The 16,522-nt window shown below is 40.4% G+C and overlaps 1 protein-coding gene across 1 annotated transcript in view; it reads left to right on the top strand.

The window, feature by feature from the left end:
• Positions 1–16,522, top strand: part of BRINP3 (BMP/retinoic acid inducible neural specific 3) — a 201,163-nt gene that overhangs the window by 97,333 nt on the left and 87,308 nt on the right. The window contains 1 exon segment of the mRNA XM_036387412.2: positions 13,543–13,733. Within this exon segment, the coding sequence (XP_036243305.1) occupies positions 13,543–13,733 (191 nt within the window).

A 16,522-nucleotide genomic window follows, 5' to 3' on the forward strand; every position in this document is an offset into this window, starting at 1 on the left:
GGGAGATTTCTGTTCCTGTGCTGTTTGGATAGTCACTAAATTTCTGCTCTTTGACCTGATGTCACCTGGTCCTAGGTTCAGCACATGTGGTACAGCAGTTCTCTGACCTGAAGCACATCCAGAGTCAGCACGGGCTGTGCCGCCCTTGGTCCAGCTCAGAGCATGTCAATGTCCCCACACACAGTGGTGGCTGTGGGTTTCTCACTCATACAGGTTAGGAAAATTAACCCACAAACAGCAGAGGTTTGTGTCCAAAAAGGAGACAGAGGAGTCCTTTTTGGCTTTTTTGGAATAAAGGGAGAGACCATGGGACATTCTCCTGGGATCTCTCAAATCAATGTCTAATTTCATTTATCAGCAAACCTAAAGTTTATTTGTAAAAGCAAATATCTTTTTCCATTCATCAATCAGTGGAATCTTTCCCATTGTTTCTTTTATCTCCCAGTGCTGGTTTTATCTCCCAGTAGCCCCACAGCTTGTTTGTAAAGACAAATCCACTAGTCCTCTCATACAGGGCAACTCAAGGCACCAGCAGCACAAAGTGAGCATTTCTCTCTGTAAAAGGAAGTTTTCAACCATCCTGCCTCTTTTTCCCATTGCTTACATGCAGTGAGACAGGAAGAGCAGACCCTGGTGTTATGCAGTTTCTGCCTTGTTTTCAGTGAGACTGTTTATGAATATGCTGATTAGCTTGCTCCGGCAATATTTTGATATATTTCCCCCAGAAAGTGAAGTTGGGGGTCCCTTCTCTCTGGTCACTGTCAAGTATCAGATGGCAAAAGTGCTTGTTTTGTTGCACCTTAAACTGTGTTCAAGCTGGCAGTTCAAAGGGCAAGATCTCATAACTGTTCAAATCAGCAGATTTGTCTTGTGCACTGCCATTGCCCATAAGTAAAAATGACCTCATTTATTCTCACACCTTTCATTTAATGGAACATATTCTTATTACCCATAAAATACTGGACTATATTTAACACTTAATCTCCATTCAGGGAGAGCAAGACACACTGCAGAGGTACACTGGGTGTTTTTTCCTGGCAGCATTGCAGAGCTGGTCAGTGCTACAACCAAACAAAAATTGTCTTGGCCGAGACATTAAAAGCAAATGTTAAATTTATTCTGGCCAAAACTGCAACAATGGTAATTGCTGAGCATTGTTCCTTACCCCAAAAAATTGGAGAATAAACACCATCATGTCTGTTGGGCATATGGATTGGGAAATCAGTTAATCTTGGGTTTATTTCTAGATCTGTAGAACCATGTTGCATTCTGTTTCTTCCTAAGCAAGCTTCCTAGGAAACACCTGCAATGTTCATGTAGGCCTTCATAATCCTGAGCCTGAGGCAGAAAAGCAGCCAGGACAATGTGGTCCAAAGCACAGTTGCTATACTGTGACAAATAATCTGAAATTATTGTCTAATCAACCTCAAACTGAAACATACCTAGAAGATAAGCAATAGTCTTTATGCTAATTTTAGTTAAATTATTATGCCTCTTCTTAATTTCAACCAGCCTGCATATCTTATACTGCTCACAAATATGTTTACACTCATTTTCCATTAAAAAAAATGAAGAGAAAGGCAGAGTAGCCCTGTCCATAGCTAAATGTTTGGGAGGATGTGTCATGTACTGCTCCTCTTGGCTGGAAAAGATGTCCCTGGTCTGCAGTTCTTGTCCCAGCCTCTGCTGGGTGCCCAAAGTCTCAGTCCTCCCATTCTGTGTCAGGACTTGTGGTTTTATAACTAAAATCTACAGTGTAAATGATAATTACATGCCATTATTAATACTATTTCATCTCCCTCTAGTGTTTATATCCCATTTGAAATTTTCCAAAATCACCTTTATTTTTCTCTCTAAGACCTCTCCTACAAAGGTGCCGGGAGTGATAATGAAAAGAATTCAGAGGCACAGAAATTTTATAGTAATGCATTTTCAATACATATATTTTACAATGGTAAATATGTACAGCTTCATTCTATTTACAGCTTCTTTAAAAAGCTCATATTTGGGCTCTGTAGAGGGGTTAAGTAATTTTCTCAGAACTTTTAATGTAGGTTGAGCTTCAGAATATGTCTAGCTGCATACAGCATGTTAACTAATGGATGTATTGCAGTTTCCATCAGCAGCTGATGTACACAGTTTTGTATGATTCCCAGAGACCTGAAGGGGTTTTTTTCCTGTTTGTTTCCCCACCTTGTGTAATATCCACATCCCTACCACTCAGGAAGGACTGAAAGATGGGCCAGAGGGCCTGCACAGGCTGGGGCTCTGTGAACCTCATGGATTCCACAAGTGCAGTGCAAGGTCCTGCACCTGGGTTAGGGCAATCCCAAATTACCAACAGAGAGGGGCTGAGAGCAGCCCTGGAGAAGGACTTGGAGGTGCTGGCTGAGGAAAAACCCCGTGAGCTGGCCCTGAGTGCTCCCAGCCCAGAAACCAACAGAGCCAGGGCTCATCCAGAGCACTGTGACCACCAGGGCAAGGAAGGGGATTCTCCTCCTCTGCTCTGCTCTTGTGAAACCCCCCTGGAGCTCTGTGGCCAGTCTTGAAGTCCTCAGCATAGAAAAGGACATGGAAATGTTGGAATGAGTCCAGAGGAGCCCTGAAGGGATCTGGAGCTCCTCCCCCTTGGAGCCGGGCTGGGAGAGCTGGGAATGTTCAGCCTGGAGCAGAGGAGGTTGTGTGGAGACCTCACAGAACCTTCCAGGGCCTGCAGGGGCTCCAGAGAACTGGGGAGGGACAACTCATCAGGAACTGGAGGGACAGGGCAAGGGGGAATGGATTCAAACTGACAGAGGGCAGGGATGGGTGGGATATTAAGAAGAAATCCTTTCCTGTGAGTGTGGTGAGGCCCTGGCACAGGGTGCCCAGAGCAGCTGTGGCTGCCCCTGGATCCCTGGCAGTGCCCAGACCAGGCTGGATGGGGCTTGGAGCAGCCTGGGACAGTGGAAGGTGTCCCTGCCATGGCAGGGGTGGCACTGGATGGGCTTTAAGGTCCCTTCCAACCCAAACCATTCCATGATTCTGTGATTCTATAAAGTAAGATAAATACAGGCTTTGTTCTTTCACAGAACACATTTAACACTTCACTGTTCCTGTTGCAGAAATTAATAACTGAACTCCCATCCGATGCTTTGATTCAGTTAAGAGCATTAGGAAGCTCTGTGGTTATAATCTGGAATTATACTGACAATTTTCTTGCCCTGATTCTCTGTTTAGATCACCAGTGCAATTCCATTGCTTCTTTAGAGATAGCTGCAATTTAGTCCACTGGAAAAAAGAAGAACACCAAGACCATTTTTAATAAACTAACATGTCAAATTTAGTTTGGAATTAATACAAATAGTTTTTCCTTAAAGAGAAGCATCCTTTGCTGTGGTAGAAACATTTTCATATGCTGAATAAGAATTCTTGACTTAATTTTTTTTGTGTGCACGTAGAGATCTGAGCGTTTCCTGCTACCAGTGAAACAACACTTGCATAGGAAGAGAACATTTAGATGCAAAGAAGATTATCTGCACATTCCCCCAAGAGCTAAGCCAAAACAAACAAATAAAACACCAAAGTATTTTCAGGAAATATTTGGGTTTACCTCCTACTCCTTTCAACAATTTGAATTGCTACAGACAACAATAGTGCAGATGTTATATTTCACAATATCAAGACAGCATTTATGCATGTGTTTGTGAGATTTACACTTGTGTGAAGCCAGAATCATCCCAGAGGGTTGGTAGAAACAACTGCCTTTATAAATTCAAGTGCAGGTTAAGTAACTGTCATCCATCAGTGCTGTAAATAGCACTGCTGGCATCAAACTGGAGACAAAAAGCCTCCACTTTGAAGGATAAACTTATAAATTGAATAGAAAATGAGCCAAATAATGCACACTGCATAAGGTTAAGTTTATACAACATTCTTTCTGGAAAAGGAACAATTCTAGATTTTATATACAGCTTCATAAATAAGGCTTTGGATCAGTATTTCTTTGAGAAAATATTAGAGACTATATATTTTTGTTTGAAGCCAACAATTTAGGTACCTTTTCCCTCTTGCAGGCAGTCAGGAGTAACATCAGCTTTTGTTTTGGATAGAAGGCAATTTGGTCTCTGTGGCACCAGGCACAAGCCCATCCTGAGCATCAGTAGCATCTCAAAAACAAGCAGGCAAACATTTTCCAAAGGCTTTAAGGACCCATATTCCCTGCCACACTGTCCAGGTCATAAAGCTTTTTTTATTTGGCTCTGGGTACAGGGTAGAAGGAGGTCATGGCTGCTCACAGCACTGCCAGAATTCTGAGCCTGGCTGGGCCTCATTTTTCAAATGAGAGCTAAGGTGAGCAAGAGCACTCCCTTGGAACTTTAAATCATTTATCACGGTGTGGGTTTGTCTGTAGGCCTCTCCATTGCCCAGTACCGCAGATCAATTTGAAGTTCTGAAACAGAAGTTGTAAAAATGGTAATAAAAGGCATTTCAAAGACTTTGAGACTATGAGTTGTATCACATAATGATGAAGAATTTTAGCAGTTTGTGTTTCCCCTGTGATTCATCTACGAGTATCCATCAACACTGAATCTATGAATCCTCTGCTCTGTTTTATTTTCTCCAGCAGATCTTTATGCTGATTCATTCTTCATAAACTGTATTTTCATGTGTTGATTTATGCACTAAAACACTTCCACAGATTCAAATTTCTTCCTTATCTCTACAAGAAACATGGTTCAATTCTTTTTGTTTTCAGTCAGGACAAAAAAAAAGACTGAAGAAGAACATGATTTTCATGCTGATTTTGAAGCAGGATAAGGTGTAGCCAAATCCCCAAAGTCCAGCCCCAATGAGAGTTCCAGAGACTTTTGACTTTCATTTTCTTAGGATCCATAATTTTTTTTTTTCCTGTACGATTAACTACAGGGACAGGACCATAATATCAATTGGCTCTTAAGGTTAGGCAAAACCAGATTTTTGCTTCTCTTTCTAATAACTCTTCTCCTTATTGTGTCAAAAAACTCTTTTCCAGGGCAGTCTTCTCCATTTCAAAGGTTAACTGCTGTTTTAGCTATAGATACCTTCTTCTCTGAAAGTTAAACTGTCTTTTACCCCATTTAAAAAGTATAAATCCATGTCTTTTCCTCACATTGAATTTCAGGCAATATTGGCTTGCATAACAGCCACAAATAAAATGAAAAATAAAAAAAGCAAGAATTTTCCAGTCAGAGGAATTTTTTGGATTTCATTTGTCTTCTGCCAGTCTAAACGAGTGCACCATTTTATCAAATCTGTTACCTGTTTAGATAATAAATGATTCCTATGAGCAGATGTGAACTGGGAAAGAAGGATGCTTTGAGCTTGCCAGTACAAGGGGTTGGAAACTCTCTTGATATTGCCAAGGGGAGAAGGAACAGTGTTCCAATCCCTCTAGGACACATGACAAACCATGAAATCAATACTTTTTGCAGGAAAAAAAAATAAATATATAAGTGAGAAGAGATTATTGTAATTGTTTGGATGGACAACTACTTTTGTCTCCAAATATGTCACTATCTTACCTGCAGGCTGTAAACCCGAGTTGTCATTATAATTTTGACAGGATCCCAGGCTGGCTGGGGCTGGAAGGGGGCTCTGGAGGTCACCCAGGCCAAGCCCTGCAGGGTCACACCCAGGCAGGTTTGGGGTGTCTGCAGACAAGGGGAATCCACAGCCCCTCTGGGCAGCCTGAAAAGAAGATTTTCCTCGTATTTGTGGAATTTTCTTTGTTTCAGGTCATGCTCATTTCCCCTTGTCCTGTCTCTGGGCACCACTGAAGGGTCTGGCCCCATCCTCTTGGCATTGACCTCTGAGTAGAGGGCACTTCCATGCTTAAAAAGCACCAGTGTAAAATGTACTGCTTTTGCTCAACAGATCTCCCCTTTGGACTAAATCCAGATTTCTAGTTTTTGGGAGAGACTTTCACTTCTGGATCTGGCCCCTTGTGTATATCCACACATTGCATGCGCTTACAAGCACCTACAGGGCACAGCACATCTAAGAAAATGAACCCCAGAAATAGAAAAGAGGTGCAAAATCTGTTTCCTGCTTACTCAGCCTGTAGGAAACACCTCCCAAGCATCCCATTCATTTTCCATTTCTGATGTAGCAGGTGGGTTTTACTGGGAATTCTCCCTTTCCCCTCTGCTCCCTGACATGCAGAGCTCATGAATGATTTACTTGTAATTTGACCCTTGTCTTACAAGCCTGTGCAAACTGGTGACATCTTACAGGATAATTCACCAGTTCCTCACTCTTAGATGGTTCATACAAACACATTTCAGTTCTGAAGTGTTTTCACTCCTCCTGTACTTGCTGTTTATCCTTTGTGTCATTTGCAACATGTTCTTGGAAAGTACATTTCTGCTTTTTTCTGTGCTGCTAGGTGATTGAGCTGCCTCTGAGGCAGGAGGTAAATTAGATTTAGTCATTAGGAACTACAAAATATCTTTGAAAGAATATAGGTCCAGCTAAATACGTGGATGGTGAGCTCCAGAATGAATGTTCACAAAGGTGTTGGGAAGTTAATCACAAACTCTGGGTAAAAGGCAAACAACACCACAGGACATGGCAAAGAAATAATTCCCCCTTGGATTTCATCAGAGGAGGAAATTTTTCAGTACAGATGTTATAGAGGCTAAATATCAATGAGACATGCACAAAGGGAGAGCCACATCCCTCCCTCTTGTGCCCCTTCTGATGCTCATGACAGGTGAGAAGTTGGAAATCATTGATGTCCCAGAAGCTGACTCAGTAATCTGACAATTAGGAGTCATAAAAAAGAAATATATCTGAGTACATTCTAGGTGTAATGTATGTACTTTTTTATTAAAATTCATTAATACATGTGCACGTACTTCATATGCATAATGCAAGAAGATAGTGAAGCTGATACTGATGGATTCTAGTTCTGGAAGTAGAATTTTAAATGCTAGGAAGCTGATAAGGCAAAAAAAGCATAGAAAGGAAAAAAAAATTATTAGGATAAAAAGATATTAGGATGAAAAGAAATCCTACTGATAGGGCTTATTCACTGCAAGGTAAAAGCAATAATATGGAAAAAAAATGCATATGATCAGTAAACCTTTCTGTTCTGACCTTGGCAAAATGTCAGACAATTACAAGCATAAAGTTGATGTAGAAATACTTTCCATTTCATCGAGGGCAAATATGTTTAAAAGGAGCTTATTATTTCTTGAATGGGTTTTTTTCTGATCACCACATGTAGATAATTGAAAATGTTAAGGGACACAGATGAGCTGTGTTCTGTACTATCTGCTTCTTTTCCTCCAGGGAGGTTGTTCTGTTTACTTTGCTCATACTGCAGTGTTTTTCTCTACTGTCATGTCTCTATACAAAGGTGGAGATTTTCAGGAGGCTGCTCAGCCACAATGTAACTAACTCCCTTCTTTTTCACCTTGGGTTGAAAAATCAATCATAAAAAGCATTTAGTAAAGATTTTGGCAGATTGTCCATTGTTTAACTGATTGTAATAAGCATTAAAAGTTCTATGACCTGTGCTGGTAAGGAGAATTTTTTCACTTGCCAATCTGTGAATAACACAGTCTTGGATATTACCTGATTCTAGATCTGTCTACATCTGGGTGAATCCTCTCTTTAAAAGCTAATTGTTCTTTTTCATAGCAAATATTTTATCTACTTCCTGTTTTGGAACTGCTAGCAGGGAGAAGCTTAATATAAAATGAAACTGCCTTCATCTCATCTTGGCTTATTCAAACCACGGCCTCAAGCATTAGAAATCCTGAGGCTTTTAAAGAAGGTGGGGGGAGAAAAACACCATCTATTCCCTCAATGATCTGTTCTGCCACCAGCAGAACTTGCAGCTGCATGGGAAAACGTTGGATTCAGACTGCCACTGTCATTGCAGCCCCTTCAAAGCTGTCATGTTCTCACCATCCAAGAGTGAAGGTGCCTCATTTAGAAGACATTAAGAGAAAGGAACATAGAAGAGTTCTTTTGTATTAGAAATACGTTCATTTTCCAAGCGTGTTCTCCACATTCTGCCACAATATTATTCAATAGCATTTATGCTTACCAGTAGTAATATTGATTTATAAAACACAACAAATTGCTTCAAATGAGGCCTAACGTTGTTAATTTTGCCTGGGCTCTGTTTTGTGAGTGGTTGACCTTAGGTAGTTAGGAAGGATCCATCACACTCACAGTAAATCTCTTGACAGGCTGATTCAGTCACTGCAATGGAAGAGATTATATTCCCATTTCAAATCTCCTCACACTACCATTTTAGAGAACAATGGCATTTAAAAAATTTCCTTTATCTAGTTGTTTTATAGAGAGCTGTCCATAGCTCCCCATGCCATAAGATTTAAAATGTATTGAAATGAATACAGTGATAGAAGCAAGTCTGTAATTAATGTACACATTTGGAAAAAAAGCTATGGCCTGAAACTCAAAAGAGACATTGACAGCCCTAGGATTCCTTTCAAATCCACTTGCAATTTAAGCTTCTTTGAAGAGAAAAACTTGTCCAAAACTTGTATCATGCTTAACTAACAGGTCTTTCCCGTCAGAACACTAATGGTTTCCTGAGATTAAACATCTCTCTCAATGTCATTAATAAAAGAAATAGTGTTGAAATGGCAACTGCATTTTAAAGTATGCTTCTTCTCATCCCATGTTGACTCTGGCCATTCTTCGTGGCAGCTCCCTGGAGCAGCCAGGGATCAGATTTGGGGCAGCACATGCAAATCCATGGCTCTGATATCTGGGAAGATGGAGAGAATGCTGCCCGTGGCCTGGGGCACTGCTTATGATAATAACATGATTCCATTATAGGCTTCATCCCAGGAGCCAGCCTGACTGATTTCCCCTCTCTTGTGCAAGCCTGGGAACTCTGAGCCATCATCCCTCTCCTCAACAGGGTTTGCCTGGAGCACTGGAGAGCTCCATGCAGTGAGTCACTCTGGACATAGATGGGCAGCACATCCACCTGCCATTCTCTCCTTGAGAACACCACGGAAGCTGCTGGGCTGGGCTCTTACAGAGCAGAAAAAGAGGAAGAGTAGGAAAGGACAAGCTTCTCATAGCCCCAGTGCTGGTTCTCAGTGGAAAATCAGTTTTCTTGAGCCACAGCCAGCATTGAGGCCGTGCTGTTCCATGGGAGGTGTTCTCCTGATGGATGGAACTCAGTGGCTCTGGAAAGCAGCATTTTCTCTGCTCAGAGCAATATCATTAACTCTGAAATCCTCAGGCTTTTAAAGGAGGTGGGGGGAGAAAAACACCATATATTCTCTCAATGAGCTGTTCTGCCAGCAGCAGGATTTGCAGCTGCATGGGAAAACATTGGATTCAGGCTGCCACTGTCATTGCAGCCCACTCAAAGCAGTCATGTTCTCACCATCCAAGAGTGAAGGTGCCCTGCTATTCCATGGGAGGTGTTCTCCTGAGGGATGGAACTCAGTGGCTCTGGAAAGCAGCATTTTCTCTGCTCAGAGTAAGATTATGAACTCCTTCAGACCTGCTGGTGTGCCTCTGGCAATGGGCAGGAGCTGGATTTTTGAAGGGGAATAATGCACACTGGGCAAAAACCAAAATGTTTGGGGCTGGAGAGTTTGTGTTAGAGAGACTGTGAGACAGACAGGTAAAGAAAGGGGTGACAAGAGAGGGTTGCAAAGTGAAATTAAGATTAAAATCAGAAATTCTATATGGACAGGTATATAGATAGACATATTTATATGTCATATGAAAAGGAAGATAGGGATATGATTTTACTCAGAGTGACATTGCTAAAATGGAAATCAGCTCTAATTTTAGGAGCTACTAGTGACCCAGAAGGCATTTGTGAAAACCTCCTCACTCAATGTGCTAGAAATAGTGCACCATAACCCCTCACCCTGAACTTCATCCCAGCTTTTACCCTGCTCCTACACTTTACTCCCATAAACCCAGCTCCTTCTGAAGTCTGAAATATTTCCTCAGCTCTGGAAGCTGCTCATCACTTCTCTCTTGTCCAAATCCAAGCATCCCTGCTCCTGCAGACAGGCAGACACTTTTAGTGTCCTGCATCCCTATTTTATCTTCTTCTTGTCTCTCCCAGAGAGTTTAGGTCTTCATCTCTCCATATTCCAAAATACTTCATTTAAGAAAGACCTCAGCAAAACAGAAATGCTGTTTTCTGAAATCTCTAAAAGCTTCAGCTCTGTCTGGGGCACAATTATAAAACTGTCATCTTTTTAAAAGGGCTCCATCTTCCATATTCTACTCCCCCAGATTCCTCAGCAGTGAATTGCAAAGGATGATTACTTGCTGCACTAATAAATGTTCCCATTGATACATTCTGAACCAAAAAAGAACTTAAGACAAAACTTTTACAAAAGCATTTGCCTACTTCCTCTCCAAACCTACAGCAAAAAAAAAAAAAAAAAAAAAAAAAAAAAAAAAAAAAAAAAATCCTTCTGTAGCAAAAACTGTGGTAGGAACTCAAATTTGTTTAAGCCGAGCAAGTTTCTCTCAGTGCCAGAATAACCCAGTCCCTGGATTCAGTAAATAAAGGATATGCAGTAGGTCAGGGCAACCTCAATTTGGAAATTCATCTGAATTTGTCCTGGATGTGGCCATTGATTCCAGTTTAGCTCTTCCAAGAAAGGATTTGCTGCTTATGGAGAAGGGCTGTGAGATGTAATTTCTGAGCCCGCTGTTGACAGAGAGACACCAAGGATGGCAGTGGGCTCAGCCCAAGGTTAAGAGGGGATTCAGAAAAGAGCTGTAATTACTTGCACAGAATGTATGTAATATTTAGAAAATTTTTCAGTTGCCCAGCATGCATTAAGAGCTCTAAAAATTGGACACTGGAATTGGCAATGTTCAAACAGAAAACAGAATGTGCCCTCTGTAGCTGAATGCCACAACAGATTGCAGAGGATTTCTGAGAAATCCTCAGAATTTAAGGCAAGATGAGATGTTTTTCTGAGGGACAGTTTCTTCCCAGTCCCAAAGGTGTGACAGCAAGAGGCATTTGGTGAGGTTCACTAAAAAGGGGACAGGTTGAGGGGATTAGGGTGGTCTTTTCTGTCCTTAAATACTCACAATGAAAATCAGATCAAGGGTGGCAACAAACTGTCTTTTATAAGAATTGTATCTTTTCTGTTTATATTGTGTTTGAACCTCAGCTCATATAGAGAGCTTAGAACAAAAGGTTTCCTCAAGGCATAAAATAAATATTTTACAACATAAAACTTGTAATATTCCCTTGGTGTCAAAGGAAGTCTGTCTTGCTGGTCTGTTCAGGAACTACAGTTAACCAATATTTTCTGATGTATTCAAATGAAAAATATGACCAGAAAGCTGAGAATTTAAACAACAAAAAGATAGAATATTTTTTTTTGAAATTGTTTTATTTTTTGGTGGTTTGGTTTGTTTTTCACTTGAAAATTACATTTACAGTGCAGGGTAATTCACTGTTTTTAGTGTCTGCATTAATGTGATCAATATACACAATGAGGATTTTTTCACTTTACAGGCAAAAATATTTGTGTGCTTTCATTTTTTCATTTCTCTCTACTCATATACAGTAACTGCAAATAAAAGTTATAGGTTTTCTAATTTCCTAAAAGGAAAGGAAAGTTGTGGGAGAAAACTTCAAAACCTGACAACTAAGATGGAAAAGCCCCTATCAGAAAGCAATTCTCAAATACCAATTTAGCACACTGCTGATGTGTAGAGTCTTTAAGAACTATGGGGTCTCGTTTAACCTCATGCCCTTGACTGGTAAATCACATTAAATTTCAGTTATGTTACAGAACTCTCTTCCTACCATCACTCTTCACATTTGCTTTTGATTAAAAGATGGCATCTGCCAGAATGTGTCTGAGAGGAAAAGCAGTTTGGATCTGGGAGAGAAAGAGGAGGATGCTGGAAAGCAGAAGGGCTACACAAAAATGTATTTATCTGGGTTCTACTAATAGCTGTAGACTTAAAAGGACTAAAAAATCCCACTGTTGAGTATGTGTTACACAGCCCTGGTCATTCAGCTGCTGGCAGCCCTTGCTTTCTGGCATCCCTCAAATATTCTTTTTTTTTTTTTCTTTTGCTGCATCTTTGATTCCTGCTTCTGTGTTAATTTTGTACCTGGGTGTTTCTCTCTCTTTACTTGGGACCTTCAGCAGGATCCTGCAAGGTCGCTAAGCTCTCTGCTTTTCCACAGTCTTGTCTTAAGAGGAATCCTAATTGATGTGGCTGCGCAAAAGACTCAACAAAGTGGTGGCTGAGTCCTCAGGTGCCTTGCACTTAATTCCCAGAGTCTGTAACCAAAACTGCTATTTCTGTATCTGGGAGAAGTCAAGTTTCTGCCAAGGCTGCCTGTCCTGTCTAGATTTGAGGACAATGAGTCCTTCTCACTAATAGCTCTATCTGGTATCTTAATTGGCAAGTAAATTAATAAAAGATGTGTTTATTGCTGTGCAATGAGCTTGTTTGTTTTCTCTGCTGTCATTGATTTACTTTGGACGGGGGAAGGAGGCAAGTCTTTGAATTCACTTGTATCCCTCTTACAATTGAAACATCATCACTTTTTAGGAATCAGTCTTTCTGTCTGTGTATTTTCTCAAAATGGAGGCCAGAAGTATAGAAAACTGGAATTATCACAGTAAGGTCAAATGTGGTGTGACAGTGTTTCTTTAGGTTATCCAATTTATGAACCTAAGTGACTTAACATCAAAAGGCAAAGAAGATGGGCTCTTTCTTGTTATGATTTTAAAATTTACCTTCTTCTAACAAAAATACTTGTTGCATCAGGTCCATAATTGGGGAAATCATTGCTTTAATTTCAGTTTCTACCAAATTGGGTTGTTTTAGAGATATATTCATATCAGAGGCCACACAAAACCAATGGGAGCACCAGTGACCTAAGTGGCTTAATTTTTATTTATTTCTTTCTTGTTACGATTTTAAAATTTACCTTGTTCTAACAAAAATGCCTGTTGCATCTGGTCCATAATTGGGGAAATCATTGCTTTAATTTCAGTTTCTACCAAACTGAGTTGTTTTAGAGCTATTTTCACATCAGAGGCCAGCAGAAAACCAACAGGAGCAGCAGCAACCTAAGTGGCTTTCGTTCTTATTTATTTCTTTCTTGTTATGATTTTAAAATTTACCTTGTTCTAACAAAAATGCCTGTTGCATCTGGTCCATAATTGGGGAAATCATTGCTTTAATTTCAGTTTCTACCAAATTTGGTTGTTTTAGAGCTATTTTCACATCAGAGGCCACACAAAACCAACAGGAGCAGCAGCAACCTAAGTGGCTTCGTTCTTATTTATTTTTTCCCCAACAATTACTTTATTATGGAGTACTTTCCCTACTTCTAATAAATAACCCTCGTTGCTTGTCCTGTCTATAACACATGACAGAGTATCACTGTCAAGGCCCATTGTAATTCCCAGCGAGTCGCCCCCAGCTACCCAGCAGAGCAGAGTCGTTTGCAAATGAAGGACATTTGTCTGAATGACACATTTCTGAATGAGAACTGCTTTGTTTTTGCAGAGAGTTTGGCCGCTGGAAAGTAAACAATCTTGCTGTGGAAAGAAGAAATTTCCTTGGCTCCCCACTGCCACTGGCCCCCGAGTTCTTCCGTAACATAAGGCTGCTGGGACGGCGCCCGACCCTTCAGCAGATCACAGAAAACCTGATCAAGAAATATGGGACACATTTCCTGCTCTCAGCTACCCTGGGAGGTAGGGTTAATTTCTTGGGAATGTTGGGGGTGAGGAGCTTGGTGGGAGTAGACAAAAAGTGCTGGTCACATCTGTTCCTCCTCCGAGCGGCCAGGATGGGCAATGTTCTCTGTGGAAGCAGATTTTGTCCACTCTTGGGACTCCTCTTTCTTGGTGCTGGGTGTAGAATTTTGTGCACAAAAAGAGAAGAAATCCAGTTGCTAAGATGGATACTTACTTGAGCTCCATTTAGCCCCATGTCTTTTGGGGGTCTTTCTCTGCACTGAGGTAATTAGGAAGAATGATTTTTTTTTTCTGTAAGTGGTCCTTGTAATAATTAACATAATAACAGCTTACAGAAATATCTGGGTCCATTGCAGTCCTGCAGAAATGGAGCCAGAAAACCAGTAGCAAGTATTTCCAACAAATCTTTTAATTTATGAGACTTTTAAACTACTTTGTCCGTTGGAAAATCCCTATATTGTCACGTTGCCCTTTTTAGAATTAGTCTTCACTTAACCAGTGGGACTGCATTTTCAAAATGGGATGATGAGGCTTTGCCATGTCATTCCCATTAACTTAATGGAATCTGCATCTTTCAGTCCCCCCAGACTAATCTGGAAAGGGTAGCCCCATGGATAATTGGGATCCAGTCACCAGATGGATTGAAGAAATCCAGTGAAGAGGCCTAATGTTCAAAGGAGAGCATAAATTGTTCCGAATGAAAGATAATTACTACCTGTGATTACCCATCCAGGCATTACACAATGAACTGACATTTTAGAAATGCAGCTCTATCCCATCGTGGGTGATAATATTAAAGATAATTCTGGTGATTGAGTGTCCTTCCAGCAGGACAGGCTTGTTGAAATCCTTTATTCACCTGAGGAATGGTTCTTTTTAATACATTTCATAAATGAATCCTAGCCATTTGTAAAGGAAATGAGAGCCCTCCTAGTCTCTCTTGGCTGATAGCTGAGATCTGTAACAACCCAAATGGCTCACAGAGGCTTCCTTTTAGAGGAGACCATCCTAGAAACAAAAGGAATTTCTGTCTTGCTCTAGTTATTTTTAAAAATAAAGAGCTAATTTCTATCACTATTTTGGGAACTAGTACCTCTGCAGCATTACCATTAGAATTTGGAGAACAATTTTTGTGTGTTGACCACCAACTTGTAACAAAAATCCCTGAATTTATTTTAATTACTTTGAATATTTTTCCATGCAAATATACACATTTTATAAATGACTGATTCCTTGAGTATAGAACACATGGCACATTTGAATAGGAAAACTAAATGCTGAAGAGAAAGAAAACGTTCCTTAAAATGTAAAGCATAAGGACTAAAGGTTTGGCTGCAGCATGCATCCCACTTCAAGGATTATCCAATGGTAAAAATTATTTTTCAATATTGCTACCTATCTGCTAATTATTACCTAATGTAAATAGCAGTAGCTCCTCAGCCACGTGATGAAATTCTTTGCCAAGGTGAAACTGGATCTTGCAGCTCTAGGAAAGCATTCTGACATGACCACAGCTGATCTTTACATTCAAAGCAGAGGCATCACTGATCACCACAGAGCCATGGAGCTGACAACCTTCAGGAGGTCTGGATCTAAGGAAAACTAAACCTTAATGGTCTTTCCTTTGAGGACATTTGAAAATTCTAGCTTAGACCTTCAATATTCTCCCCACAGCCTCAGGATTTGCTGCAGGGGAGCTGAGCTAGGGCACCATTTTCTCACCTCAGAAAGGCTCTAAAATGCAGTAGCTGCCCCAGCCTTGCCCAGATTTTCACTCAGAGGGAGACAGTGTTGACTTCTGGGCTCTGTCACTGCTTAATGAAGTCAAAGGGAGTTTTCATATTAACTTGGGGTTTGATTTAGGTCCCTAGTCTCAATTTTTAGGCATGATTTGAGGCACACCTGCTGCCTTCCATTATCACTGGATGGGTGCTGAATACTTTGAAAAATTGGTTCAATTACAATAATTACAGGGAATTAGTAATTTCTAAGAAAGCTTTCATGAGGTAGCTAATAAACCCATACTTTCCTGGATGTGTTAGTTCTCATTTTCAGCCTGGATTGAATGAGGATTCCCACAGATGCTGGTCCACATTTGATTAACACATAATTAGATTTTTTTATTATTTTAATAATGTATTAGTATTTTCCCTTTAATTACAAGTTGGTTTTTATTGTGAAAGCTTGTCACTTATGTAGCTTGTTAAAAGCAGAAGACCAAACGGAGTGTGCACAGTACTTTTATTTAATGAATCCCCAATCATCTGTATTCATGGACAGAAAGGAAAACTTGGCAAATGAACGATGCTGTGATAAGATTTGTGTGCCTCTGTGACCATTTGGTTTCCATAAAGATCCCTTTTTGAGCATAAAGGGAACTCTTGCACATGGCTGTTTGTGAAACATTCCCTAGTCTTTATTCACAAACACAGAAATACACTCCTCAAGGGCATGCAGAAACGAGAACCAAGGGAAAAAAGTTCTATATTTCTTGCTGCCACAAGATAATGTGGAAAGTGACATTTCTCACAGCTTTTATTTCTTATGGAAATTTTATCTCCTTGTGCCATAAGCCCAAAGTCCACAATGAGCGTCATGATCGAAGGACCTTGTGTGACACAGTGGACTGAGCACTCACTATGACTTTCCCTCCTTTTTCCATTTATACTTTTTTGTTTTGCTTTTATACTTTCCTCTTCTGCCTGCCCACAGCATCGTGCAATGATGGTGCAGTTTGCTGGAACTACACTTTAAAGGATTGCAAAAAAGCAGATGTGAGCTTTGGA

Source organism: Molothrus ater, chromosome 9 (genome assembly GCF_012460135.2).
Source record: "Molothrus ater isolate BHLD 08-10-18 breed brown headed cowbird chromosome 9, BPBGC_Mater_1.1, whole genome shotgun sequence".
NCBI lineage: Eukaryota > Metazoa > Chordata > Aves > Passeriformes > Icteridae > Molothrus > Molothrus ater.